Genomic DNA, 25,914 nt, shown 5'->3' on the forward strand with positions numbered 1-25,914 from the left:
CCCAAATGTCAAATAATTGCAGCAAAATATATCTCCTCATGCCATGAACTGAGGACAACCAATGGCCTCAGAATAGACTCATAAATATAACAATTGTTCTGAAAAGTTTTGAAATTATTATTTTCATTGTCTGTTATTTTAGTAATTGTTCCTTTTTTTTTATCTCATATTTGATACTGGTTTTTTATATATCCTATTATTTTTTTATAGTTATATAAGTTTATATTAATTGTTAACTGTAGAAAATTGTTTTTTTGTAATTTATTTGTAGCTTTGGCAATATTGTGGTTTTACATCCATGCCAATAAAGCTAGATTGAATTGAATTTAACCATTTTAACATTTTCATGACGCACAGACATGTCTTTGCCTCAAACAAATCTGTGTCAACACAAATTACATCAGATTAAAACACATCAGTTCAATGTTCCCAGTGGGAGTGTTGACTGCTTATATGCCAAATCTTTCCCTTGGCATGCAAATAGCTGCTGTATTACATATCTGGGTCATAGATGCTACGTGGGACATTCCTTCATTGGCTACCCTTTGGCAATTGGCAGGCTCTCTTCTAATGAATTGCTTTTTAGATTTATATTAAACATACATTTTATTTTGCTGAATGTCATCAATTGTCCATTCTGATCTTTAGGACTGGACTTTTTGACCCCCTCAGGCTTTGCTACCTTTAATTACATTGCTTGTAGCAATTAACTATATCTAATTCTACTGACTAATAGGGGTATGTTTACTTTTAAATAGTTTGTGGCAGCATTTTGGCTACCCGGTGGAAACAATAAACTGCAACCGAGTGAAACAAGACACGAAGAGTATGTAGGCTAAGCAACATTTTAAAATTGTGCTGATGTTGCTCACAGCCAGGGTGGTGCCGTATGTCAAAGTCTGATGTTTGCTGTTGTTGACCATCTCTTTTTTTTCTCTTCTCCCTTGCTTGCTCTTCCCCTCTTTATCCCCTCCCCATCCTCCAGGTGATTGATGGAAAACTGGCTCCCTTCTTGTCCAAGGTGATCAAGTTTGCCAGTTCCCATGTTTTCAGCTGCAGTTTGTGTCGAGAGAAAGGCTTCATCTGTGAGCTCTGCCAAAACGGGCAGGTCATCTACCCCTTTCAGGAGAGCGCCACAAAGAGGTACAAACCCTCAAGATGATCTCTCTATGAATTTCAACATTTACTTCATCAGTTACAGATATGGTTGGTTTAGATTTTTTTTTTATCTGGAAACACTTGATTCAGTGGAAAAAGATCCGAACACTGCAATGATAGTTCCCGGTAAAAAGTCAGGTATTGTCAAATAAACATCACACACTCACGATAAAGACGTCCAAACAGGTTCTACCTAAAAGCATTCACCTTTTAAAGATGCAGATTGAACAGACTGAACTTTCTGTACATTTGTAGTCAATGTATGGAGAGTACAAATTTCAGCTGTAGCTAGCTGGCAAAGTAATGTGTGTTTGAGTGATAGTTTGGACTTTAATCTCAAAACTTACCAGGAACTCCTGTTCTTTTTAAAATGTCTCCTTGTGTCAAAACGAAGTGGACCTAAAAACAGTGGGATATGTTGATTTTTTTTGATCAAGTTTAAACAGTAGACTTTCCTTTGTCTAACTTTGTGCTGCCAAGATTGAATCCGTATCAGCTTGTGTCTTTCTGTTGCCCTTGCTTCCTGTTCGGTTTTCCTTGAGAAGTCCTTTTCTGCAGGAGGTTCTTCAGAAGACAATGAGTTGCATCAAGAACCTTGCATTTCTTTTTCTGAATGCACAGATCCAAAGGGAAACAGGGGTGAGAGGACATAAACTGATACTGAAGATCAGGAATAGTGTAATAATGATAGTAACTAAAATGTTTGTTCCAGGTTTTAATAGATATATTCTGCGTCAAACCCAATAAAATAGGGGTGAATGAAATTTAATTTGTGGAGCTCACAGCATTGAAACATAACATTTTAAAATATTCAACAGCAACATCTTGTTGCAGAAACAATATTCTGGCTACTCTGAATAATCCACAGAACATGTGAACAGTTTTCATAAGTGTCTATCAAAGGCGTAGTCGCAAAAAAATAGATGACAGTGAGTCTGGAAAGAGATGTTGAACTTTTTTTAACGTCATGTTTCAATGCCGTGAGCAGCATAAACTAAACTCACCTCCATTGTGATTGGAGGCAGAAATGTTCAAATCTGCACACACAAAAACAGACACAAAGCAAAGACATGATATGTGTACCTGAGCAAGTTGAGCCTGCTGCTTGTTAGTGGCACCGGTTGGTGTGTGTGTGTGTGTGTGAGAGAGTGAGAGAGAGAGTGAGAGAGAGAGCTTAACGGTTATTCCAACATGGACAGTTAACACAGTCCAGAGCCTCGTCACTGAGGAATGACAGACAGCAGAGAGATAAGAGCTGACCAGGACTGATTCCTAGAAGACTCTGGGCTGTGGAGAGAAACAGTCTGTACTATCACTCACACACATACACACCTTCCTTGTTGAGTTGCTCTTTATGACTTGTGAAGGAATTGTCAAGTGTTAACTGATAACAGCTGTATCTGCTGTACTTACTGGAACTGAGCTGTTGAGCTTGACTGAGTTACTCAGACACTGATGGTCAGGATCTGAAATTAGCAGCCGCAGAATGCGGGTATTTTGTCGGCAGTGGTGGGTAAAACTGTCAGGCCACTTTGGCAGACAGGGATGTTAGTGTTTTGTGGTGATCGGTTGTGTCAAATGTAAAACACACACACACACACACACACACACACACAAGCTCAGGTAATATCTATCATTTCAAACCAAACTTACCATTGGAAGAGGCCCAGTCTGTCCTGAGTGACAGCTGGTTAGCTGGCCATACTACAGGAGGTAACTCCGGTGTTGGAGAATCACTAAGCTAGTCTATTAGATGCAAGACACATCACTTGGTTTTATTTTCGTTGGCCAGCTTTTGTAATGAAACTGAGTATATAATGTTTGCTTGCTGCATCCAAACGAGGAGGTTTTTGTTGGAATTCATTGGTAGTTGAACTGTGAGTTTTGTAATGAGGGCTGACTGTATAATACACTGTGGGGAACTTTGTGTTTCTTGTCATCTGTCGGTACCTTTGAATTACCTATCTGGCTGTTGATTAAGTAAGGTGCAGTGATTGTCATGTACTGAAAGACATGGGTCCTTTGTGCCTGCAAACATGCATGTAATGTTTTTGTGTAAATATATTGAACATTCAATGACATTATTTATGTTATATAATTATTATGTTATTCCTTCATTTAGCACATATATTTCAAAAATAGCAGATAAAAGTTCTGAGTGGCAGACAAAATAAATACTTCCCTGCTGATGGCACAGGAAATGAGCTATAACTGGATGTTAATAGCCACAGGGAAACAAAAGTATTTTTCAACCTGGTCCCTATTTTTTCATGTTTTTGTGTCTGTGACTAATTAGGACAACATTTTTTGAAATATGTCCAGTACTGAGCGAGCGTGCTGCAGTCAGCAGCAGCGAAACAGGGCTGCAAAATACTCCCTGCAGGCAATTGAGCACCGACAAAATACGTCCAGTACAGTCCTTGTTTTACTGACAGGCTCAGATTGGTATTATAAGTGTCTGACAATATGGCCTAAAAGTGAGCAGCATGTGCACAAGAATAATATGTCGTCACACACAGCACCCTGTTGTATGAAAGTAAATATGGAGGCCACAGAGGTTAGCGGCTACTGTTTTATTTTTAAGTAGATTTCAGGTGGACGAAAGGGAATTTGTGAGCACATGATAAGAAGAAAGAGAGACAAATTGTTAATTGTGGCCTTTTGTGGCTGATTTGGGTAACTTTGACCTAAAGTCTGAACAAGGCCTTAGACACAAAAACATGGAAATATAGGGTCCAGGTTGAAAAATACCCAAGTTAGCCTTTAATGGGTAATTTAATTGGTAAGTTTGTTGGAAGCAGATGGGTCCATTAACTTTGCATTAAAACAGTAATGACTTAATTTATTCATTTATCTGTCTATCATTGTTTTTATTGATGAAAAAATGCAGTCGGTTTTGTCATACTTAAAAAAACCCCAAAAAACAGGGTGAGTGTTTAATATTTAAAAGATAGATTTAGATGCTGTATTTTACATTTTTAACAATGTTCGGTGGCACAACTTTTCATTTATTCCACAATATCATAAATTTTTTTTGCAGAATCTTTAAATTAACGCCACTTGAGTGACCCGTGTGTTCATCTGTGTGTTCGCAGGTGTGACGGCTGTGGCGCTGTGTTCCACGCAGAGTGTCGACAGAAAGCTCAGCCGTGTCCTCGCTGCGTTCGCCGAGAACTCCACCACAAGAGGCCGTCCTCCTTCTGGTCACCTGACGACGACAGCCCCGGGTGCTTTCACCTGCCCTACCAAGACACCTGAGATGCACACAAAAGCAGTAACAATGAGGGCGCTGCCAGGCCATGATGCTGGACAAAGTGCCTGTTATTCTGATTTGTATGCGAGACCAGAACAAATTATTTGACCAGAGGACGAACCCAGAGCGTCTGATGCATCGTCAGGTTTGTGTTTGTGTGTGTGTGTGTGTGTGTGTGTGAAGTGTGCTAAGCCCCCTTTGTTTTACTGTAAAGAGCAGGGAGCAAACCAACTGAAGAACTGCTGCATCAGGCTTTTTGGACTGAACTACTTGTATTTTAACATCACACTTCAAGGTCATCCTCGGCCGTCTTCATCCCTTTACCACATCACTTTCACTTATTCAAGGGGTTAAAACTGTAAAATCACAGCTGGTAAACTGGAGGAATTAAAACTAACAGTTGGAACATTTTGGTGGTTTATCATTACCAGCGTCTTCCGCCTGCTATTAAACTCGGTCATGCTTAAGTTTAGTCAATGACCAGAAGTTTGGTAATTGATTTATTGAACCACCGAAACGTTCACTGAATGTGAAGATTAGCTTTTGGTTTTGAACTGTTGGTCAAACTAAATAAGCAAACTGAAAATGTCTCCTCTGCCTCTGGGAACATGTGATCTTTGTTTAGAGACTTCATGATTTATTGAAAAATAGATGATTAATACATGATGAAAATAATTATTAGCCCTACTCATGTTAAATACTCTACCCCAAGCCATTTCAGTATGAAACTCACACACTGAAGCCTTGAAACATGGCTGTAAAATGTTTGTAGTCTTTACAGAGAACAGCAGCTGTTGTCAACTTGGATTCATGTCAGTTACAATTAATCAAATATTAAAGGGTACGTTCACATGTTTTCAAGTCTCTTAAAACAGTAGCTATGTGCTCATGAGCAGTGAAACAGGTTTTACTTGCTGTAATCTTCCCTCCTGTTCATACTGTCCTTTAAAAGATCCCTTTCTTAAGCGATTTCAATGTAAGTGATGGGGACAAAATCCAGACATGGAGGCTTCAGTCTCAAGTCAGGTTTCCATCCACATATAGCGCAAATTTTAACTGACAATCAGCAAGAGAAAATGCAAATGAATGCATCCACTACCATTATGTGAATATTCGAAGTTTATGCTTTGAGCTAAATCTCTACTCAGGTGCGATTAAATATTGCAGAAGAAGAAGGCACAATGAGATGATGCACCTCATGATTTATTTTCATTACACTTTCACTAACTTTTCCACCTCAGCCAAGCGTAAAACTATTTGTGATTTTTCAGCGTTTTCATTAAGATTTTTTTATGCACAAACTGAAAATGTGCATTGGAAACGCACCTTAGTCAGTCGGAGAGTAATTCAGTTTGGTCATTTTTCAAGCAAAAACGTCAATCGTTTGTTTCCAGCTCTTTAAATTTGAGAATTACCTGCTTTTCCGTGTCTCCCTTTACAGTAAAGTTTTTAACTATTGGTTTGACAGAAAAGTTATTTGAAGACTTTAAACTTTAAGAAATTGTGATGCATGTAATTTTTTACTAGCGGTTAATCTGTTCTACAAGTCAAAGAAATGAAAAGATACTAAATTAATTGTTGTTACTTAAAGCCCCAGTAAAGTTATTTAGTGGTCATTATTCCACAACAGCGACATCACCCCTGTTTGTACAGCGTTACCCGGTCAGACCAGAAACTGCAGCTTCACTCTCATAAGTTCCTGTGGATGTTTGATTTTTTTTTTTCTTTTTTTCTTTTTTTTTTTATTAAATCAACCGTGACATTTTGTCGCCTTTTCAAATCCATCCAAACTGACCACAACTGCTGCTGTTTGTATTTTAGATTTTGCTTCTTCACAAACATTATACAGTCATATTGAAGTCCTCAGGAGGAGCATATGATTTGATTTTGGATTCACTTGGGATGTAACTGGAGCCATTAGTTTGGGGTGTTTAACCAAATAATAAACATAATAATTATAAATATTAGCTGTGACTGAGTATATAAATCCCTCCATCCTTTAACTATCAGGTGTCTTTCCCCTTGTCTTTAATTAAACTGCATTATTTAACTTGTAGATGTGGAGTGAAAGATCTTTTTAAACTCTTCGATTTCACTCATTTTATCAGTGTTTTTTTTTTTTATTTAAAATGTAAACAGACTTGATTTAAAAGGGAGTCTGCCTAAGCACATTTTCTTCCCTCTATCAGTCTAACTGTAAAGTCACGGGCAATAATATACTGTACACTGTTATCCTCTAATTGTTGCCTTTTATCTTCTCTCTTCCTCTGTGATTCCACTTCTTGTTGTGCTTTATTCATGCAGAATCTATCAAACATGATAGCAGCTTTAGCTTTTAGTATCTCTATGCAACCTAGATGGCCTTTTATAACCCACTGCTTTCATGTGTAAAGAAACACTTCGGTTTACGTTTTCACTCCCGCACCAGCTGTGTTTCCATCCTGTTTCAAGGCAAATTTTACTAAAATGTTGATATAATACATGTTTTTTTTTTCTACAAAAAAAAATAATAAAATAAAAATAAAAAATACAGATCTACTCCATTCAGATATGAAAACCTTTTTGGAAAGAAAGAGTACATGCTGCCTCTGTCGTTTAAAGCCGAACTCCCTGGTTTTGTAACAGTGTCCAGCTAATAGCTGATGTTTAAGTTTCTAAATATTCATAACAATCTTGGAGACAAATTTTATTTTTGGGCATCATAACAAAGTCATGGATTGCAGCTTTACAGTCTGATAGCAGAATTTGTCATCATTTGGATGGAAATGTAGCTGCTTTTTCTTCCTTCTTTGTTTCTGAGAAACTGAAGTCTCAGTGTGCCGGACTCATATCTTTATTTCAGTATTAATTCTTCGCTCATCTGTCCACTTTTTGTCCTCTTTTTCAGCTTGTTCGAGCCATAAAAACAACAAATAACTTTAAATAAGCTGCCTGTCTGTTTATTTGGGAATATGTACTTTTGTGAAAAGCAGTCTGGTTATTCATGTTTATGAAGCATATAGGAGACTGTAGACTGAAACTAAAAAAAAACAGTGCAGTTTTAAATATGGTAGAAAAAATGCACTGATGTGTCAGTTAATTACATTCCTTTTGAAGGTCATGCTTGCAGCCATGTTTACTTTATTATTGGCTGCATTAAAAACTAATGAAAAGGCTGTAGATCTTTTGGTTGAAGTATTTTTGATTTTGACTGTGTGAAGTTTTGTTTATTTATTCAGTGGTTGTTTAATTTGTGTACTACGGAGCCCGGCAGGTTTCAGGGCTCTTTTTTTCCTGTGTCCTGTGAATCGAGGTCTGCACAGAGCTAGATTAAATTCACGTTTGGTCTGAATGCCGCATTCAGACCATACCATTACTACAGCTGTATGAACCCAAAATAAACATTTTGCTGTGATTAAATAGCAATAACTACAACATGATGCAGATTTGTTAAACATATGAATTCATGCTTTGTCAGGTCTGTCAGCAAGACAGCAGGACAACAACTTCTAAAATTTTCATATAAATATGAAGTAGTGCCAAACAACGCTAACAACACTGGAACTGGATGTGCACGGAAGCTCGCTTCTGAGAAGCTAAATGTCTAAGATAAGATAAATCAACGTTGTGATCCCAAAAACTAAAGTAAAAAGCTAATTTAATAAAAGCAGTTTACTCCGAGCTCCTCCCGCGAGCAAACGGTGTAGTTGTCAGAGCACAATCCAGTCCGCCTACGGGTGTTTCTTTGTCCAATAGCTGCAGCGCTGCTCCCTGCTCCTCTCCCCAGAGTTTAGTAGCTCTCTGCCAGCCAGCAGATTTTCAATCGCCCGCTCTGCCTGGCCCTCTCCACACATTGCTCTGAAGCCATCGGTGACGTGTGGACAATCTCAACGCTGATAGGCTGTCACGACTCAGCGTCATGCAACTTTCTCGCTTGAGTTGAATATTTTCAACTCACGCCGTCGCGTTGCCGGCACCGCCCCCTTCGCGATGCTTCTAATTTGTCAGTAATTATTTGACATACCAACACTGAAGAAAGTTGCATATTAAACATACTGTACCAGGACAAATAGTTTCTATTGTTACAGTATGTTAACGTTTATTCAAAAGCCAAATTACTCATTTGTGCTCCCAAATTAAAAAAAAGATCCCCAATACCTGCTGGGCTGTAGTTTGCTTATACAGCAGCTGTCTGGAAGACCTGTGCATCTGATTACTTTTATTCATTTCATGGCTTGTTTTATGCAACATGTTTGGTTTGTTCATTCGTACAGCTTGAAAGAGCAGTTTTGTGTTTAGTTGATTTTTATTCATTTATTTGTTTTTACAGCCTTTCCTACAATTTTGCCCATTTGTTTCCATCAGGATTTGACTGCTAAGTTAGGTTATCTTTTCATTGTACTGTAACTTAAACATCTAAAATGAAACCTTGAGGCTATTTTATGTGTGAAGATTAGCGTCCAGGACGAGTACATTGAACTGTGTTTACGGGTTGTCACATCAGAGCAGGTGTGTTTTTGAGTACACGACTGGAAATGTTCTTATGTTTCAGGCACATTATGATCATCGCAGTGTGTTTTACTTGACGGGTTTGGAGGAGAATATATTGTACAGTATTTAAACATAGTAACTGGACTGAAATTCTTCTCTCTTTTGCACTTTTTAAGTTATTGTTTTTATCATTGTTTCTTTTCGTTGCAGCCAAACTCGTATGCAAGTACAGGGAGTTGATTTTTATCAACCCCTCCTCTTGTCTGGTTTTGTTCAAATTTGTCTGCTAGCCACTGATGCCAATAAAGACAAACTTATTAATAGTGAAAGTGTTTGAATCCTGCATGGAGAAATGTTCATGTTTTTTTTGTCTGAGGACATTTTGGTTTGACTTCCTTTCATATCTGCTGCTTTTATCTTCCTTTGTCCAGATTTATCTAAGCTAAATACAACAGTATTGGCTTGCATTGGTGAGCTAACAGCGCTAGCTACAAATGGAACCTGTGTACAGTATTTAATATCTCTGCAAATGGTATGAGCAGTGGTGGAAAGTAACTACGTTCTCAAGTACTGTACTCAACTACAAATTTGAGGTACCTGTACTTCACTTGGATATTTTATTTTACATCTCAATAGGAAAAATTGTACCTTTTACTTCACTATATTTATCTGATAGCTTTAGTAGTTACTTTACTAATGAAGATTTTTCCACACAAAACATATGAAGAGTTTATAAAATGTGATGTTTTGATATGAATTAAAATACCCAATTGCTTATACAAGTACCGCTGAAATGATTAGTCAGTTGACAGAAAAGTAAAACTAATATTATTTTGAAGTCCATTCTCATGCAAAATGTAATGGTTCCAGCTTCACAAATTAATTATTTTAATAATTTGAATGAAGTGTTAATGTTGAATTGGTTGGACTAAACAAAGCATTGTGAAGGTGTCACTTTGTGCTCTAGGTAATTGTTAAAGAATCTCACTATTTTCCACATTTAACTTTTTTTTTAAATTTTTTTTTTACAAACAATAATGGAGAAAATACTAAGCAGATGAATTCATAATGAAAAAAAGTATTAGTTATTACTTGCAACAGTACGTTTACAGTATGGTATTAGTACTTTTACTTGGGTAAAGGATCTGAATACTTCATCCACCACTGGGTATGAATGAACATACTGAGCATATGAATGGACGACAGACTAGGGAATTAAGCAGGAGTGACTTGAAAAGTTATAATTCATGTTTGAACCAACTATTTATCCCCATAAAACTGGATTCAAACTGAGGACAACTAAAGGAACAACATGGCACAATTTTCGACAGCAGATGGAGTTTGCCTTAATTTTATTCTCAATTTAAGCCTCAATATGGACAGGAAGTAATTAAAAAGCTCAGAAAAACTACTACAGCAAACTCCACCTGCAGAGGAAGATCTTTGTTAAGATCAAAAGTTCTGGATCAGCTGCTAATGGACCTGGTGGTGAGATTGTTTCGTCAATTGTAATAGACAAGACGCATTATTCCCAGCAGGCAGGAGGACAAATCGCTGCCACAACTGAATGAAGTCATTGCTTTCCACAGCACTTACTGTGAAAACTGCAAAACATTCTGGATGTGTGCTGAACACCTCTTGCTTCGCGCTGGCGTCCACGTCAACCTGCAACACTGAACAAAACAGCTGCACTTGGAGATTTGAATCCATACTGCATCCTTGGCTCTCTATACAGATCTGTAACAAAAGGAAATTAGTTAGAATCGCACCTTCATCACAGAGGTATGTAAAAGGTCCCATAAAATAGTATTATTTAAATAAGAGTTTGGGGCAGATTATTACACAGTGAGGAATCAGTCTTAAGTAACATAATAGACTATTAGTTACGCAGAGCAAGTTAAATCTGATGCAGAAAGGTGGGATTGTTGAAAAATTTGGGATGGCTTTATTCACTGGACTACAATGGTGCAGCATGAGACACTACGGAAGATGAAATGTTTTTCAGGAAGTTCATGTGTCCCTTTCATAGGATCAGTCTCAAGAACTATTAAATGGATTCTGATGAAATTTTGTACATTGCCCCCGGAGGATGAACCCTAATAACTTTGGTGAGCCCCTGATGAGTTTTGGTGCCACCATGACCATTTGGTAATCCTCTGACTTCTTCTAGCAACAACATAAACTTTGGTTTATGACAAAAGTTTCAAGTTCAAAAAGATTGCATTCTGGGCAGTGTCTTGTGCCTCTTTCTCTCTCTACATCGATTGTTTACTTGCATGCAACCAAAGCCTACTCATACGTGATTGGTCAATTCCGGCCTTTAATACCAAAATCTTGTCCCTTGTCAACATATTCTGTATCCATATGCAGAATCTGTTTATAGAGATGAATGCATCAGCAACAATAAAATGATCAGGCACAGGTGCCATTTCATCTTTTACCAACCTAGAACTTTTACCTTACTTTCAGAACATTTTGTTGACAGTACATTTCAACAGATCACATCACAATCTTTTTTCCAATTTTTATGAAATTTGAGTGAAGATTGTATGATGTGATTGAAAGCTCCACAACAGCCACTAAATGGACCTTTTGGTATGATTGTTTTGTAAACTACTGGTTCCAAGGACAAGAATGAACTTTCAAACAAGATCGTTTGCTGAGATGCAGATGGTTGTCAGTTTCTGAGCTCAGCCTCAAACTGAGCTGAGAGAAAAACAGACTCATGTGAATAAAGGTGTGTGTAAACCTGCCTGAGTGAATACGCATATTGTCTGAGAGAGCAGGGAGCTCAGAGGCTGAATCATTTAGCCTGTGATGTATGTTGAGCAGTGGGCAAATTGAAGCTGAGTGTCGACCGCGCTTAATTGTCATCGCCAATTAGTGCATTGTGGGACGCCCACAATGGATGAACTGTAGCGAGTAGAACGAAGTCCTTTGTGCTTCTCCAATGGCCCGCGGGCCAGTCAAGACTCATTTAGGACCTGAACAACGACGGAGCAGAAATGCCAACGAAAATGAAAACAAAAGACAGTTTAAGGAGAAAAAGAGGACGGAGGAAAGAAAAAGACTGGAGGAGGAGGGGGAAGGTGGACAACGGTCACAGAGGAGTGAAGGACTGGGCCTCTGCTCTCCCAACATGAGGGGAGGGTGTATGGCTTTGACACACACACACACACACACACACACACACACACACACACACACACACACACACACGGCAAGCTGCTACACAAAAGCTGGCAGGGCCCCAGTGTTCCCAGTGACCTGGTTGTTCAGAGGCTCGTTTGGCCTCATCGAAGCTTTCAGCAGGTTTGAGCAGAGCAGATTGTCTGTTTGCTTTTGTCAGTGTTTAAAGGGTAGATCCACTGTTTTCTGTGCAAATCCTTATTAAAATGTGTTTTTCCACCAATCAATATTAAGCTTAAAACAACTTCCTCGCCAGGTTTTAGTACAGTCCAAACAGGGAATCATTAAAAACCGGGAAGCAGCATAAATGTGTTTTTTTTTTTTTTGCAGGCAGAACTAAAGCCAGTACTTTTAAAATATGATGGTCATGAAACCCAATTACCCCACAAGAACCACAACAATCAAAAAAATAACAACCACCAAACTCTGTTCTGAGTATTTAAGAAAATACATGTAAAAATACATTCCATTTAACTGTTAAAATAAACATTGTCTAAAATGATATCTCCAACATGGTCCAATTCCAGTTTTCTCTACACAGGCAGGAGCTATCAGAATCAGCATCAACATGATCTCTGTGTCCTGAATGGTAGCGACTGCCCCGCTCACAGGATAACCTGTCATGTTTCAGTGTTCTGACACAAAGAGAATTAGTCAATTATTGACATTTGATTTATTGCCAAACAGTTTCTTCACTTTCCTGGGACATGACAACGTTTATTGTGGGCTTCGTGTTTTGAAAGTCAGGTTAATCTTTGTTTTTGAAGCCACAAATTCTCTGGTTACAGAACAGTATCATGTAAATATACCTGTTGTATATAACTTGATGCAGGTGATAACTCACTGATCGGCTTTTAAATCAATGAACCCAATGGTGCCAATTATTTTCAGGAAAGAACTGACTGTATTTTATGCCAATAAAGCGGATTTGAATTTTTTTTGGGGGGGGGGGGGGGGGGGGAGAGCTCTAGATTACCCAGTAACCGAACAAGAATTAACAGAAGTCATCCAGTCCCTGAAAGGAAAAAAAGGCTTGTGGTACTGATGGAATCCTCAACAAAATGATCAAATACTCTATAAAATCAGATTGGCTATACTAAAACTATTCAATACTATTCCATCAACTGGAACTTTTCCAGACATCTGGAACAAAGGTTTAACAGCCCCAAATCATAAATCCGGAGATAAAGATCCAAATAACTAAAGAGGAATGTGTATCCAGTAACCTGGGAAAAATATTTTGCAACATCATTAATAAACGACTTAATGACTTTCTTGATGACCACAATATTTTGCATAAATGCCAAGTTTTGTTTTTTTTTCAAAATTGCCGCACAATGGACCATATATTTACCCTCCAGACTTTAATAGATCAAGAATTAAACCTTAAGAAAAGAAAGGCATATGTCTGTTTTGTTGACTTCCAAAAAGCCTTTGATTCCATCTGGCATGAGGGACTTTTCTATAGGCTACTTGAAAGTGGCATTGAATGTGCCATAAAGATTGGAAACAAACAAACAGCGTTCTTCTCTCAGGACCGGGGAGTGAGGCAAGGATGCAATCTCAGTCCAGTTCTCTTCAGTCTATATATCAATGAATTAGCGAACCAATTAGAGAGCTCCACAGCACCTGGCCTCCTCCTGAACGACACAGATCAGTGGTCTGCTGTATGCAGATGACTTAGTGTTACTTTCACCTACTAAAGAAGGTTTGCAGCAGCACCTTAATCTCCTGCAGAGATTCTGTCAGACCTGGGACCTGACAGTAAACACAGCAAAGATTAAGATAATGATCTTTCAGAAACAATACAGAAATCAGGTTACACACAATTTCTATTTAGACACCACTAAATCACAACATACAAAAAACTACACTTACCTTGGCCTTAACATTACATACACAGGGAACCTCAACATGGCTATGAAAGATCTGAGGGACAAAGCAAGGAGAGCTTTCTATGCAATAAAAAGAAACATTAAAATCTATATTCCAATTGAAATCTGGCTTAAAATTCTCCAGTTTGTACTAGAACCAATAATTCTATATGGTAGCAAAATCTGGGGGCCAAAACTTTGTAATGAATTTGACAAATGGGACAAAACAATCAGAATCTTTCCATACTGAGTTCTGTAAGAGCATCCTGCAGGTGCAGAGAAAGACACCAAATAACCTGTGCAGAGCAGAGCTCGGCCAATACCCCCTCTTACTAAAAATACACAAAAGATCAATTAAATTTTACAATCACTTAAAATCAGTTAACCCCCAGACATACCATCACAAAGCCCTAACATACCAGGAGCTGAAGCCATAGAAGAGTACCCTCAGCCAGTTGGTCCTGAGGCTCTCTGCAGTAACAAGTCCCCAGCAGCCTCAGGACAGCAACACCAACTCAAGCAGCCCAAACCACATTATCAAGAAGCAGACAGACAAATATATTGAAAACTAGAAAGAAACGACCAAAACACAAAGTAAACAATGTGATTACAATGTTATCTGACCCTAAAAAGAGAATTCACACTGGCAAATTACCTGGGCACAATAAAATGTCCTAAACTAAGAAAAATTAACAACATCCAGACAGAGTGAACACAGCCTGGCCATAGAAAAGGGTCGCCACAGACAGAGCTGGCTACAACAAGAGGAGAGACTAACAAAAATACATTTTCATCAAAAGACTAAGTCTAAGTCAAAATCAGGTATCTAAATGAACCTTGGCCCCTTGTAGGCTTGAAAGGTGGCGCTGAAAAGTTTGGATCCTGCTCCGTCATAAAGGACAGCAGCTTTAGTCAGCTTGGACAACTGAGACACAAGGAGCTTTTCATTGTGCTAACTGTGCTTCCCTGCATCCTCCTGTGACCCGGAAAACGTTCCTCCTATGCCATCATGGAGGATCTACTAATCCGTTAAATCGCCATATTATTGTGTAGATAACAAAAGGCTAATGCAGGTAAATAAACAGCCTAAGTAATCATAACAAAACACACTGATCAGTACATAAATGAGAAGATTTAAAAGGGTCTAGCTGTAGTTTTTAAATGAAATGACTCACTTTTTATAGCCTATTAGTGAACGGGTTGTAACCTCACAAAAATGAACCATTCGCTGGCTTTCTCGGTTGCTTGTAACAGGATATATGCTGCTTTTTATGTGAAGAAATCAGGTCAGATATTCCACGATCCATTAGTTTATGTAGGCTGTGACATTCACACGCGCTCTCGAACCTCTTGCCTAGTGATTCTGAACACATAGCGAACACACTGCAGCTTACAAAATAGACTCTGCTAACACCAAAAAACAACGGTTCCCAGCACAACACAGACTCCAACAAAAACTCCATGCAAGGATAAAAAACAAAAAGAAATTTGATGTGTTGGAACCAGTCAGGCCAAACTAGATTCAGATAGACGTCTGGTGTAAACATTGTGGACATCAGAAAGGAATTTCGGTATAAAGCAAATGTGGAAAAAGCTATTTCTAAAATCAATCGTGATGCATGGCAGGGGCAGCCAGCTACATTAGCATGGATCTGGCATTTTTTGCTTTGTAACGATCAATCTAGATTTATTGTCATTTTAGCAATACTCCGATATACTTCACAGAAAGACTCTTTGTACTCTGTTTCTGAAAACGGTTGCGTCCTGTCCTTGAAAGAAAATGCCAATAAAGTCTTGTACACAGATGTTTTGTATTTTTATTGCATCTAAATCAACAACATAGTGATGTCAGAAAACAAAATTAACAGGAGACTGCCACACCACCTGTACATGCAGAAACTTACAGCTAAAGTGCCCTCACTCACTATAAATCACAGGTATGTCACTTTACTGTATTTTCCCCAAGAATTCAGTGCTGTTTTAGACTTTTTAATGTGTTTTCCCTTCCTTCCATGCAGCCATTTGTTTCCATTAATTTCCCTATCACATTAAAATGAACTTAAAGAGACTAAATGCAGCAAGGCGTGAAAACAGATTGATTTAAAAAGTCCGAACCACACAACAGTAACATAGCTGACAACAGAAGCAGATGCAGTGTTTGTTCACTGTGATGGATCACCTCACTCAGACAAGCTCCAATTCTCTGCATGTTGATTTTTATGCAGCGCTAACATGAAAGTGGCTAGGGTGAAAAAAACCCCCCACAATCTACAGAATGCTGTAGTAGTAAAGATATTTTAATTGGCCTAAAGGTGTTCAGAATGAACACAAAGTGAGGTTTAGAGGTGGCAAGATTACATCAAGTCAATAGAAATTGATGTGTGGACACTAACAGACAGATTAGTCTATACAGGCGTGAGAAAACATAAGGATTTGTTCAAGGAAGTGGTAATTTAGCCAAAGAGAAAAGAGGGAGGCAGCTAACAGCTAAAGCGGTTTGTACAGTTGTTGAATTAAACCTAGACTACAAAAAATACTTCACGTGAAGTAAAAGGAGTTATAAATCAATTCCATGATCCATCTGAACACTTAACCTTATATGTAAACTATGCATATGTGGGGGGAAAAAAAAAAATGTTGGCTCAAGTTAGATATGTTAGCTGACCAGTTGCTAAAATACTATAGTTGTAACGCTTGCCATATTATTTCACCAGCTAACGCGTTCCATATTATTATCTTGTATTAATTTTAGCCTGAAGGAACGGTATAAAGCAAATGTGGAACAAGTTATTTCTATAATCAATTATGATGCATGACATGCTCCAGATGGGGCTGTTACAAATCTGATAAATTGCCTCAAGTGATGTCACTTGAGTTAGTTGGGGCTAAAGTGTACAAGTTTAAAAAGGAACAACATCTGGGGGTGGAGTTAAGAAAGAAGCGAGCTTACCAGACCTCTGTAGCTTATCTCTGCTTGAGGTGGGCGGCTTGAGACTACATTTCTGTTACCATCTTAAAAACCTGGACCCTGTCTGTCTGTATGCGTTACCTGTTCAGTAAATGATGCAGGTCATGTCTCCTTGTGTTCCCGCTTAAGTCGTAGTTGAACCGGCCTGGCACCTAGGTAAATCACCACAAGTAATCACGTAGCCTCTGTGTGTGTGTGTGTGTGTGTGTGTGTGTGTGTGTGTGTGTGTGTGTGTGTGTGTGTGTGTGTGTGTGTGTGTGTGTGTGTGTGTGTGTGTGTGTGTGTGTGTGTGTGTGTGTGTGTGTGTACACATGAGAGATTTGCGCCATGCAGGCTTTACACATGAACTTCTCGCGGGTTCCTTTCATTTGTCAAAGTAACCTGAGGGAAGGTGAATCAGACCGAGAAAGACTCGTCTTGGCTGATATGTTGAACACACACACACACACACACACACACACACACAAAACACCTTTTGAGACCTTTGTCCCCCAAAGAGTGTTGTGACCTTTGTCCGATGTGTTATAGTGGTGTGTGTGCAGACAGCAGAGCCATGAGTTATTAGGTGCCCAAGATTTTTTCTGTTATTTACTTGATTTAGTTGTATTTAGACATTAATGCATTCTGAACATGTTTCAATCATTAGCTGGCTACGTTTACTCGCTTAAGTCTCCACACACACTCATACATATTGTGAATAGGACAGGGTATTGAACCTCAATCCTTTTTTTTTGGTACTGACTGAAATGTGTATTATTAAAAAAAATCAAATAAAAAAAAAGTAAAGTTGTTTACATATTAAATCAAAACAATTTTACATATTAAAACAGTGACTGTCCAAGAGGTTTAAATACTGACTCATTGATGTTTGTCTTTATAGAGCTCACCTTAATACACAGCTGTCTGTGAGGTTTTAATTTCATGTACCCTTCTTGTTTAAACTGTATAACAAACAGACTGCCTGCGGATGTTATTGACAAACTGAGATCAGAGGTCTGTCAGAAGTCAGAGACAGTGTATGTGAACAAACTGCACATTAATATTCCTCTGTACATACGCTTTCAGATACCGAAAGGATCAATTTAAAGATGAAACTCTAAATTGTGTCCTCATGTGAACAACACAAGAGCAACAAGATTGAAAACAGAAGCACTGTAAATAGAGCTGACTGTTTAAGACAAACGAATTATGTCAAATAGACATATCGGATTAAAAAATTATAATTACAGCATTGAAACAATGCAATGAGCAAAGAATAAACCAAAACTGTGAAATACAGCATGCAAGTGTGAGGAAAAAGGGATGAATTACTGTGGATGTTACAAATATTAAGGCCACAGAACATACCTGTCAAAAAAACAACAACTAACAAACAAACAAAAAAACCCACAACAACTTTGTTGTATGTGTGTGGTAGTTTAGTCATGGTGTCAGTGGGTGGAGACCATATCCATTAACCTGATGCCTTCAAGCTCTCTGGTTAAACTCTTACCTCCCTAATGCAGGAAGCCATAAATACAACTCATTGATGCATTCAGGTGCTATAGGCTGCTTTCAGACAACAGGCTTCACTAAACTGCAGAATAAAGAGGATAGAAACAAATCAGGATGTTCACATTTTGTAAATCACCATGAAATCCAGATTAGGATTGAGGGTTTTTTGGATTATACTGGAGTCCAAAAGTTCAACTGAATGGAGTAGACAGATATTTTACTTAAGTAAAAGTAGCAATTACTTTCTATTAAATATTTAATTCAAAACTTTAGTTATTTAACAGCATAATGTTCTTAAAATATCAAAAGCAAAAATCACTCACTATGCATGAGTCGCTTCTTTCAGATTGAAACATTATCGGGCTATTATTGGATTAATATTGGTAATGTCTTTAGGTGTAAGCAGCATTTTAATGTTGTCGATGAATGAGGTGAATGAATGAATGTGAAAACTAGTGTTAAAACAGTTGGTTAATTAATCAGTTAGTCAGTTTGCAGAAAGTTATTTGCCAAAAAGTTTAATGTGTGACACACTGATGAAATCATGTATCAAGAAAACTTTCAATCTGACATAAAACAACACAAACATAAAATGGAAATACTCAGTAGGCTAACTCAGAATAGTAATACAAGTATAAATACAAGGACACCTGAAGTAAACAAATCACCACTACGGAGCATTAAGTATTTTCTATTACTGCACTGAAGCTACAATTAAACTGTATTATCTGGTCAATTTTTAATTAAAAGAAAAAGTCCATTCTTTAAATTGGAATTTGTAATTTTATTTCACATTGTTATTTTTAGTCTTTATTGTAGCCCTAATAGGCTATATTTCGTTGCCTTATATAAAGCACTTAATACACATTGCATGGACTTTCTTATTCTTGGCCATGAGGGTCAAATCATAATTAAACACTGAATAAAGGTGAGTTTTGGTTTGGCTCATGTCGTTGTAAATCACATTATGCAACCACTTTCCCATAAAAATGGGATTTACAGAATTTACATTGTTTGAATCAGCAAATAGGCCTACTGACTTTCCTGTTCTGTGCCCTCATGGCGGGTGGAAATGATTTCCGACAGCCCCTGAACGCAGCAGTCCCTCTCTGTGATGAGGAGGTGCTGCAGCTTCAGACGGACTGTATTCAGTCCTCGGGGCTCAGTGAAGCCGCACGCTCTCCGTAGACTTAACACGGGATAAAGTTTTGACCCTGAAGTAGACGTTGGATTATTCTTGTGTTTCATTTTGTTTTTAGCGCAGAGGCAGCAGACATGCTACTTGTGAAAGTTTGAAAAGAAAAGGCCAACATGTGTCTGAAAGCAGCTTTCATGTTACCGAAGGAATAAACCGAGCTGAGAGGAAACGTCAAGTGGATTTTACACACCTGGCTCGGGCGCAGACACGCGAGACTTCCAGACATTTGAGCTCACTTTGAAAAAGTAAAATTGTGATTTTTTTTTTTTTTTGCTTTATCACATTTTCCTGGACAGCTCTCTAATTTAACCGACAGTGAGTCTCATGAGACTTATTATGGCATTTGCGACCTGCCGGGAACCAACAGGGCTGGTAAAAATGTTACAGGTTCGTTGTATTTATTGGAACGTGACCACCGGAGATGAACTTTCTCCGAAATGATTGCGGGTGCTCTGGTGAATGATTGACAGCAGAGGCTCGCCTGGTGCTCTGTGGACTTTAATGGACAAACTGGAGTTACCGTTTAGTTTTAATCAGCGTCTGAAAGGTGAATGAAACTCTGGTCCTGATCTTTCTAGCAGAAGAAAGTTTTCTTTGAGGTTTCCGAGATGGACTCAAACTAAAACAAGCTGCTCGTTTACCATTTGTCTTGTTTTAATGACTCCAAATTAATCATTTTAAAACACTTTAATGTTTATTTTCTATATGGCATCTACGGTGAGGCACGCGCCGTCCAGCCCGGTGTTCCCGCGGCCCCTCATGCTGCTGCTGCTGCTGATCTCGTGTCCTGATCTCACTTTAGGAGCTTCCAAAGATCTGGTATGTGAGCCCATAACTGTGCCCATGTGCAGGGGCATTGGTTACAACCTGACTTACATGCCCAATCAGTTCAACCATGACACCCAGGAAGAGGTAGGTCTGGAGGTGCACCAGTTCTGGCCCCTGGTCCGGATCCGCTGCTCTCCAGACCTGCTCTTCTTCCTGTGCAGCATGTACACCCCGATCTGCCTGCCAGACTACCGCAAGCCGCTGCCACCCTGCCGCTCCGTGTGTGAACGGGCCAAGCGAGGTTGCTCCCCTCTGATGAGCCAGTATGGCTTCGAGTGGCCCGAGAGGATGAGCTGTGAACAGCTGCCCCAGCTGGGCGACGAGACCTTGTGCATGGACCAGAATAGCAGCGAGACCACCACCCTGGCCCCACCGTTCCCCAAACCCACCCCTAAAGGGCGAACCAGACCCCCCAGCCCCCCGCTGTGTGACAGGGAGTGCCGCTGTCGGGACCCCCTGGTCCCCATCAAGAGGGACTCCCACTCTCTGTACGGGAAGGTCCACACCGGGCCCTTGCCCAACTGTGCCCAGCCCTGCCACCAGCCCTACTTCTCAGCCGACGAACGCGCCTTCACCAGCTTCTGGCTGGGACTCTGGTCGGTGCTGTGCTTCATCTCCACCTTTACCACAGTCACCACCTTCCTCATTGACATGGAACGCTTCAAGTACCCCGAGAGGCCCATCATCTTCCTGGCTACGTGCTACCTCTTCGTCTCTTTGGGTTACATCATCCGCCTGGTGGCAGGTCACGAGCGTGTGGCGTGTGGCACCAGTGTTGGTGGCGACCAGCTGCACATCCTCTACGACACCACCGGCCCCGCTCTCTGCACCCTCGTCTTCTTGCTGGTGTATTTCTTCGGCATGGCCAGCTCCATCTGGTGGGTGGTGCTGTCCTTCACCTGGTTTCTGGCTGCAGGGATGAAGTGGGGCAGCGAGGCCATCGCAGGATACTCTCAGTATTTCCACCTCGCCGCCTGGCTCATCCCCAGCGTCAAGTCCATCGCCGTCCTGGCTCTCAGCTCTGTGGACGGGGACCCCGTGGCTGGAATCTGCTACGTGGGGAACCAGAGTCTGGAGAATCTCAGGGGATTCGTACTTGCACCTCTCGTGGTTTACCTCTTTACTGGCTCGCTTTTCTTACTCGCCGGGTTTGTTTCTCTCTTTCGCATCAGGAGCATCATCAAGCAAGGTGGCACCAAGACAGACAAGCTGGAGCGGCTGATGATCCGCATCGGCCTTTTCACAGTGCTGTACACCGTCCCCGCCACCATCGTGGTGGCCTGTTTGGTCTATGAGCAGCACTACCGGCCTGGCTGGGAGCGAGCCTTGGCCTGCTCCTGCCAGTCTGAGCGCCAGCGCTCGGGAGTGGGCCCAGACTACGCCGTTTTCATGCTCAAGTACTTCATGTGCTTAGTAGTAGGCATTACCTCAGGAGTCTGGATTTGGTCAGGAAAAACCCTGGAGTCCTGGAGGAGGTTTATGGCACGATGCTGCCCCTGCTGGCTGCAGAAAGCCACTGCTCCCCCCTCCATGTACAGTGAGGCCAGTACCGCTTTAACTGGACATACTGGCACTGGGCTGACATCAGGGATCTACCATAAAGCTGCTCCATCCCACATTTGAACTCACAGTCTGTACAGTCACCTCTCTGGACACCCAGAAATAAACTACCCAAACAGCCAAAAATGTGAGTGTGGACAAACATCTGCAGGACTCCGTGCTTGAGTATCACTGCGCTCTGAATTTCAGCTCTGACAATAACTAGAAGATTGTGATCAATAACACAATGCACCAAAACATTCAGAGCATAAAAATGGACATAAAAACATACAACCTGTGTAAAAGAATTTAAACTAGAGAAAATCCTACACGGAATATTTTAAAGAGAAAAGTGACTCAACAATTTAAAACTGCTTTTCTAAGCTGTAGAGCTGAAACAGTTGATCAGACTTGACATTTACTTAACAATTTTCAGACCCCACAGACTCACCTGGATCCATAATGGAATCACACATGCTTCTTCATATCTGCTCATCCTGAGCACTGAGATAGAAATACATATTTATTTATGTATATATTGTATAAATGTGCTGTAAAAACAAAAGAAAATTAGCTATATAGTGTGATGTGTTTAGTTTGTAGCCAACCAATGCCACAAGCTACGTGTAAGACCAGAGAAACAAATCTCGCCTGATTTGAATTGTATAAACTTGTACATATAGACGTGCTGTTTCATGTCAGTGTCTGAGTGTGATTTCTGATCACAAACTGAAACAGAGCGGTTTTTTAGGTTTTCTCAGACGTGGAAGTCTTCTGGGAATCAAACAAAAAGGAATTCAGTATGGATACTATTGTGAACCGTTGTTAGGTTGCATCACATTTAAAGTCTGAAAAGTTTCCCCCCCCCCCCCTCATGTGTAAAGGAACAGGCAGTGATTGGGTAAGGATGAAACTGACCTTGGCCTTTACCCCCATCTGCTGGTTCACTGTGGAGCTGCTCACTTTATGTTCTCCACATCAGGGACTCTCAAATATGGACCCCTAACATCAGACCACAGACCCTTTTGTAGCAAAAATCTCAAAAAACAAACAAACAATAATAGCTACAGTGAAATTTCTGTGTATTCTCATTCTTCTCCGTGATTTCTGTTTTGACAATTCTGCTGTGGAATCCCTGATACAATCACTTCGAGACCATTGCTTTTCTAGTGATTTCATGCCATGGACATATCAGACATTAGGAGTCATAGATAGATTTTTGAAGTAATCAGTTGATCAATAGATTGGCAGAAATTTCAGCAGCAATATTTTTGATAATAGACTAATTATGAAGTAATTTCAAGCATAAATGCCAAAAATTACTGGTTTCATCTTCTCAAACTGCTTTTCTCAGTTTCATTAACACTGTATACTGAAGATCTTTTAGGAGTCGAGAAATTAGAGGATGTCACAACAAACAAACAAACAAACAAGAACAAAAATCTGCATAATTGATAATGAAAATACTCATCGGTGTAATAGCGTTGAGTGTATAAGTTCTTTAATGGGCCAATTTGACTTATATTTTTCTGACTTAGCATCAGGTTAAATGACTCATTCAGCTGGAAACTGTGCTAAATGATATCACTTTAAATTTAAAGAAGAAGAAACTAAATATTTACTGACTCCACTATCTAAAATATGAGGATGTGCTGCTTTTCTGTGATTTTTTTAAAACATTGTAAATTCATTAATGGCTTATTATTATTCATTATTTTGGGGGGTTTGGGCCTGTTGGCTGGAAAAGCACTTTGAGAAGTCCACTTTTGTCATTATTATTGACAGTTCATAGCTTAAACAAGCACTTTTGGAAGATGCCGCTTTACATCATAACTGACTGTATTCACACTTCTTGAATGTGTTCAGAGCTGTATGTGACACCATTGTACAGAACACAATCTTATCAAGAAGGTTCTGTGGTCTAATGTGGATCATCTGTTTTTAGGAGCCTCGACAGCATAAAGTGAAGGAAGCTCCTGTCTCCTTACAGAGGTCACATCTAGTACTTCTGTTTGGCGTTCAAGAGTACAAATAAACGGTTTTAAACATGAGATTTGGTGAAAATTAAGCACATTTATTGTGTTCTGCTTTAGCTGCTGTAACGGTCTGTGATATTCTCCTTCAATGTTGTTGGCCAACTGTGTTGTTTAGACTACTGTGTGTCCACATGCCAGACGATATCTCTAATTTATTAGCCTGATTTGTGTGAGCGAATGTGATTGCATGATTGATGATGAATGCCATGAAAGTGTTGGTAAAAACTGACATTTAGGTTTATTTGTTTAAGTGTAAATTTGCTTTCCATGTTGATAAGAGTTCCTCAAAGGATATGGCAAAACATTGTAGATTCATATTGTGGAATTAAAACAGAGTTGAACTCGAGTTTGGTGCACGTCTCGCATATGTCTGTTTCTGCATATCTGGCATAACGTGTTGTATCGATTTTCACTAAGGCTTGTGGACTTATTCGATCTGAAATGGTTCAAAACGCACAATATGGATGTGTGGATCAATCTATCAATATATATTTGAACTACATTTGAATTTGGGCTCATGCTCAACTAGAAGAAAGTAATATTTGTTAAATAACATGATTAGGGCGCAACTTGTGTTCAGTAATTATCTCCACATAGTCAAAGTTTTAACTGTTAAATGGCCTAAATGTGACGACTAATGTGACAAATCTAAATCTTAAAATCAACAAAGTATTACCGATGCCATGCAGGCGCCTGTTTTCCTCCAATGTGTGGCTGCTTTCTGAGGGCGTGACGTCCTACTGGTGGTCACTTGCTTCTAGCACCGTCCTCCATTTTTAAACCTCTGCCTGAAAGAACATCTCTCAAATAACAGTAGCCTCACAAACCCAGAATACAATGGAATAAGACACTCGTTCATTCATTCACCAACACCCACTGTTAACTCTATAGTAAGCAGCAAATTCTAATGATGGACACTCATCATAATCATCACTGACCGGTTATTTTATTTTCTTCCTTTCCCCCTCAAATAGTAGTATATGTAGCGTAAATTATATGAGAGCTGCATCCGTTACATTCTGAATTGGGACACTCAAATAAAATAGGTTGAAGGTGATTTCCATAGCCATCATCTGTAACTGTACCATTGTGTTTTGGCTAATCCAGCAAATTAAATACCTTCCAAATCACATTACATCATCACATTGATGCAACAATCCAACATCGTCATACAAAACTCCTGCTCACAGACTAACATTACCCACAGTCACTTAATGCAACCAGAGATATAAAAGGGAGACATATCATCGTATATAAACAGGATGGCACAATCTTTGGAATTAAACAAACTAATTTTGTCTCACAGCATATCCAACATTATTTCAGACTGTATCAGAACTGTCCCGTGGTTTGTTGACTGCAGCACCACTAGAACTTTAAAGACATTAGCTGTATTACAGTAAGGTTACACACAGACAAGCTTTTACAGGGGTGTGAAACATTAATGTGATCAGAATTTGCAGCCAACTCATTTGACATGGGAAAGATCTCAGCTACAGCAGGGGAAGCATTTCTCTAATGTGACCACCAATTAAAGCTTCATTAGCATCTGATTAATGTTACAATACTAAAATTACAAAGACATTTGAATATGCCAACAAATGGTAAGTCATTACTGTAATGTCATTAAATAAAACAACTACGTAGAAACTAAACCGCTGGCTCAGGATGCAAACATGTAGTTACACCTGAAAATGACATTGGGTTACTTGTCACTTGCACTTCCTTTACTTAACAGCACTATACTGTTTATATGCTGTATACATGGTGTCAGAAGCTATCTGACAAAGTTACCTGAAGGTCTAAGGACCAAAACATTGTTAATAAGTGACTAACAGTTTGAATCATAAAAGTACCTCTTCAAAATAATAAAAGGCTAATACTTACAACTCATCAAGGAAATCGTT

The 25,914-nt window shown here is 39.4% G+C and overlaps 2 protein-coding genes and 1 long non-coding RNA gene across 5 annotated transcripts in view; 2 read left to right on the forward strand and 1 right to left on the reverse strand.

Annotated features, from left to right (window-relative positions):
* The window catches only part of plekhm3 (pleckstrin homology domain containing, family M, member 3), a 48,041-nt gene extending 41,508 nt beyond the window's left edge, over positions 1–6,533 (forward strand). For all 3 annotated transcript variants that reach the window (XM_038721039.1, XM_038721038.1, XM_038721040.1), the window contains exons 7-8: positions 986–1,143; positions 4,254–6,533. In XM_038721039.1, the coding sequence (XP_038576967.1) occupies positions 986–1,143; positions 4,254–4,416 (321 nt within the window). In that variant the 3' untranslated portion in view covers positions 4,417–6,533. The remainder of the gene's footprint in view (positions 1–985; positions 1,144–4,253) is intronic.
* Positions 4,275–17,114, reverse strand: LOC119904406. Its single transcript, XR_005444697.1, has 3 exons — positions 16,994–17,114; positions 10,478–10,618; positions 4,275–4,412 (listed from the first exon to the last, which is right to left on the reverse strand). It is a non-coding gene; the product is annotated as an uncharacterized LOC119904406 (long non-coding RNA).
* A 2,109-nt stretch (positions 17,115–19,223) lies between these two features.
* fzd5 (frizzled class receptor 5) lies at positions 19,224–24,353 on the forward strand. The gene has a single exon (XM_038721043.1). It carries the CDS (start codon positions 20,295–20,297, stop codon positions 22,053–22,055), a length of 1,761 nt encoding a protein of 586 aa, XP_038576971.1. The 5' UTR covers positions 19,224–20,294; the 3' UTR covers positions 22,056–24,353.
* Positions 24,354–25,914: the final 1,561 nt, after the last annotated feature.

This window comes from Micropterus salmoides, unplaced genomic scaffold (assembly GCF_014851395.1).
Source record: "Micropterus salmoides isolate LMB-PRFRI ecotype aquatic unplaced genomic scaffold, ASM1485139v1 Ms_hic_scaffold_15, whole genome shotgun sequence".
Classification (NCBI taxonomy): Eukaryota; Metazoa; Chordata; class Actinopteri; order Centrarchiformes; family Centrarchidae; genus Micropterus; species Micropterus salmoides.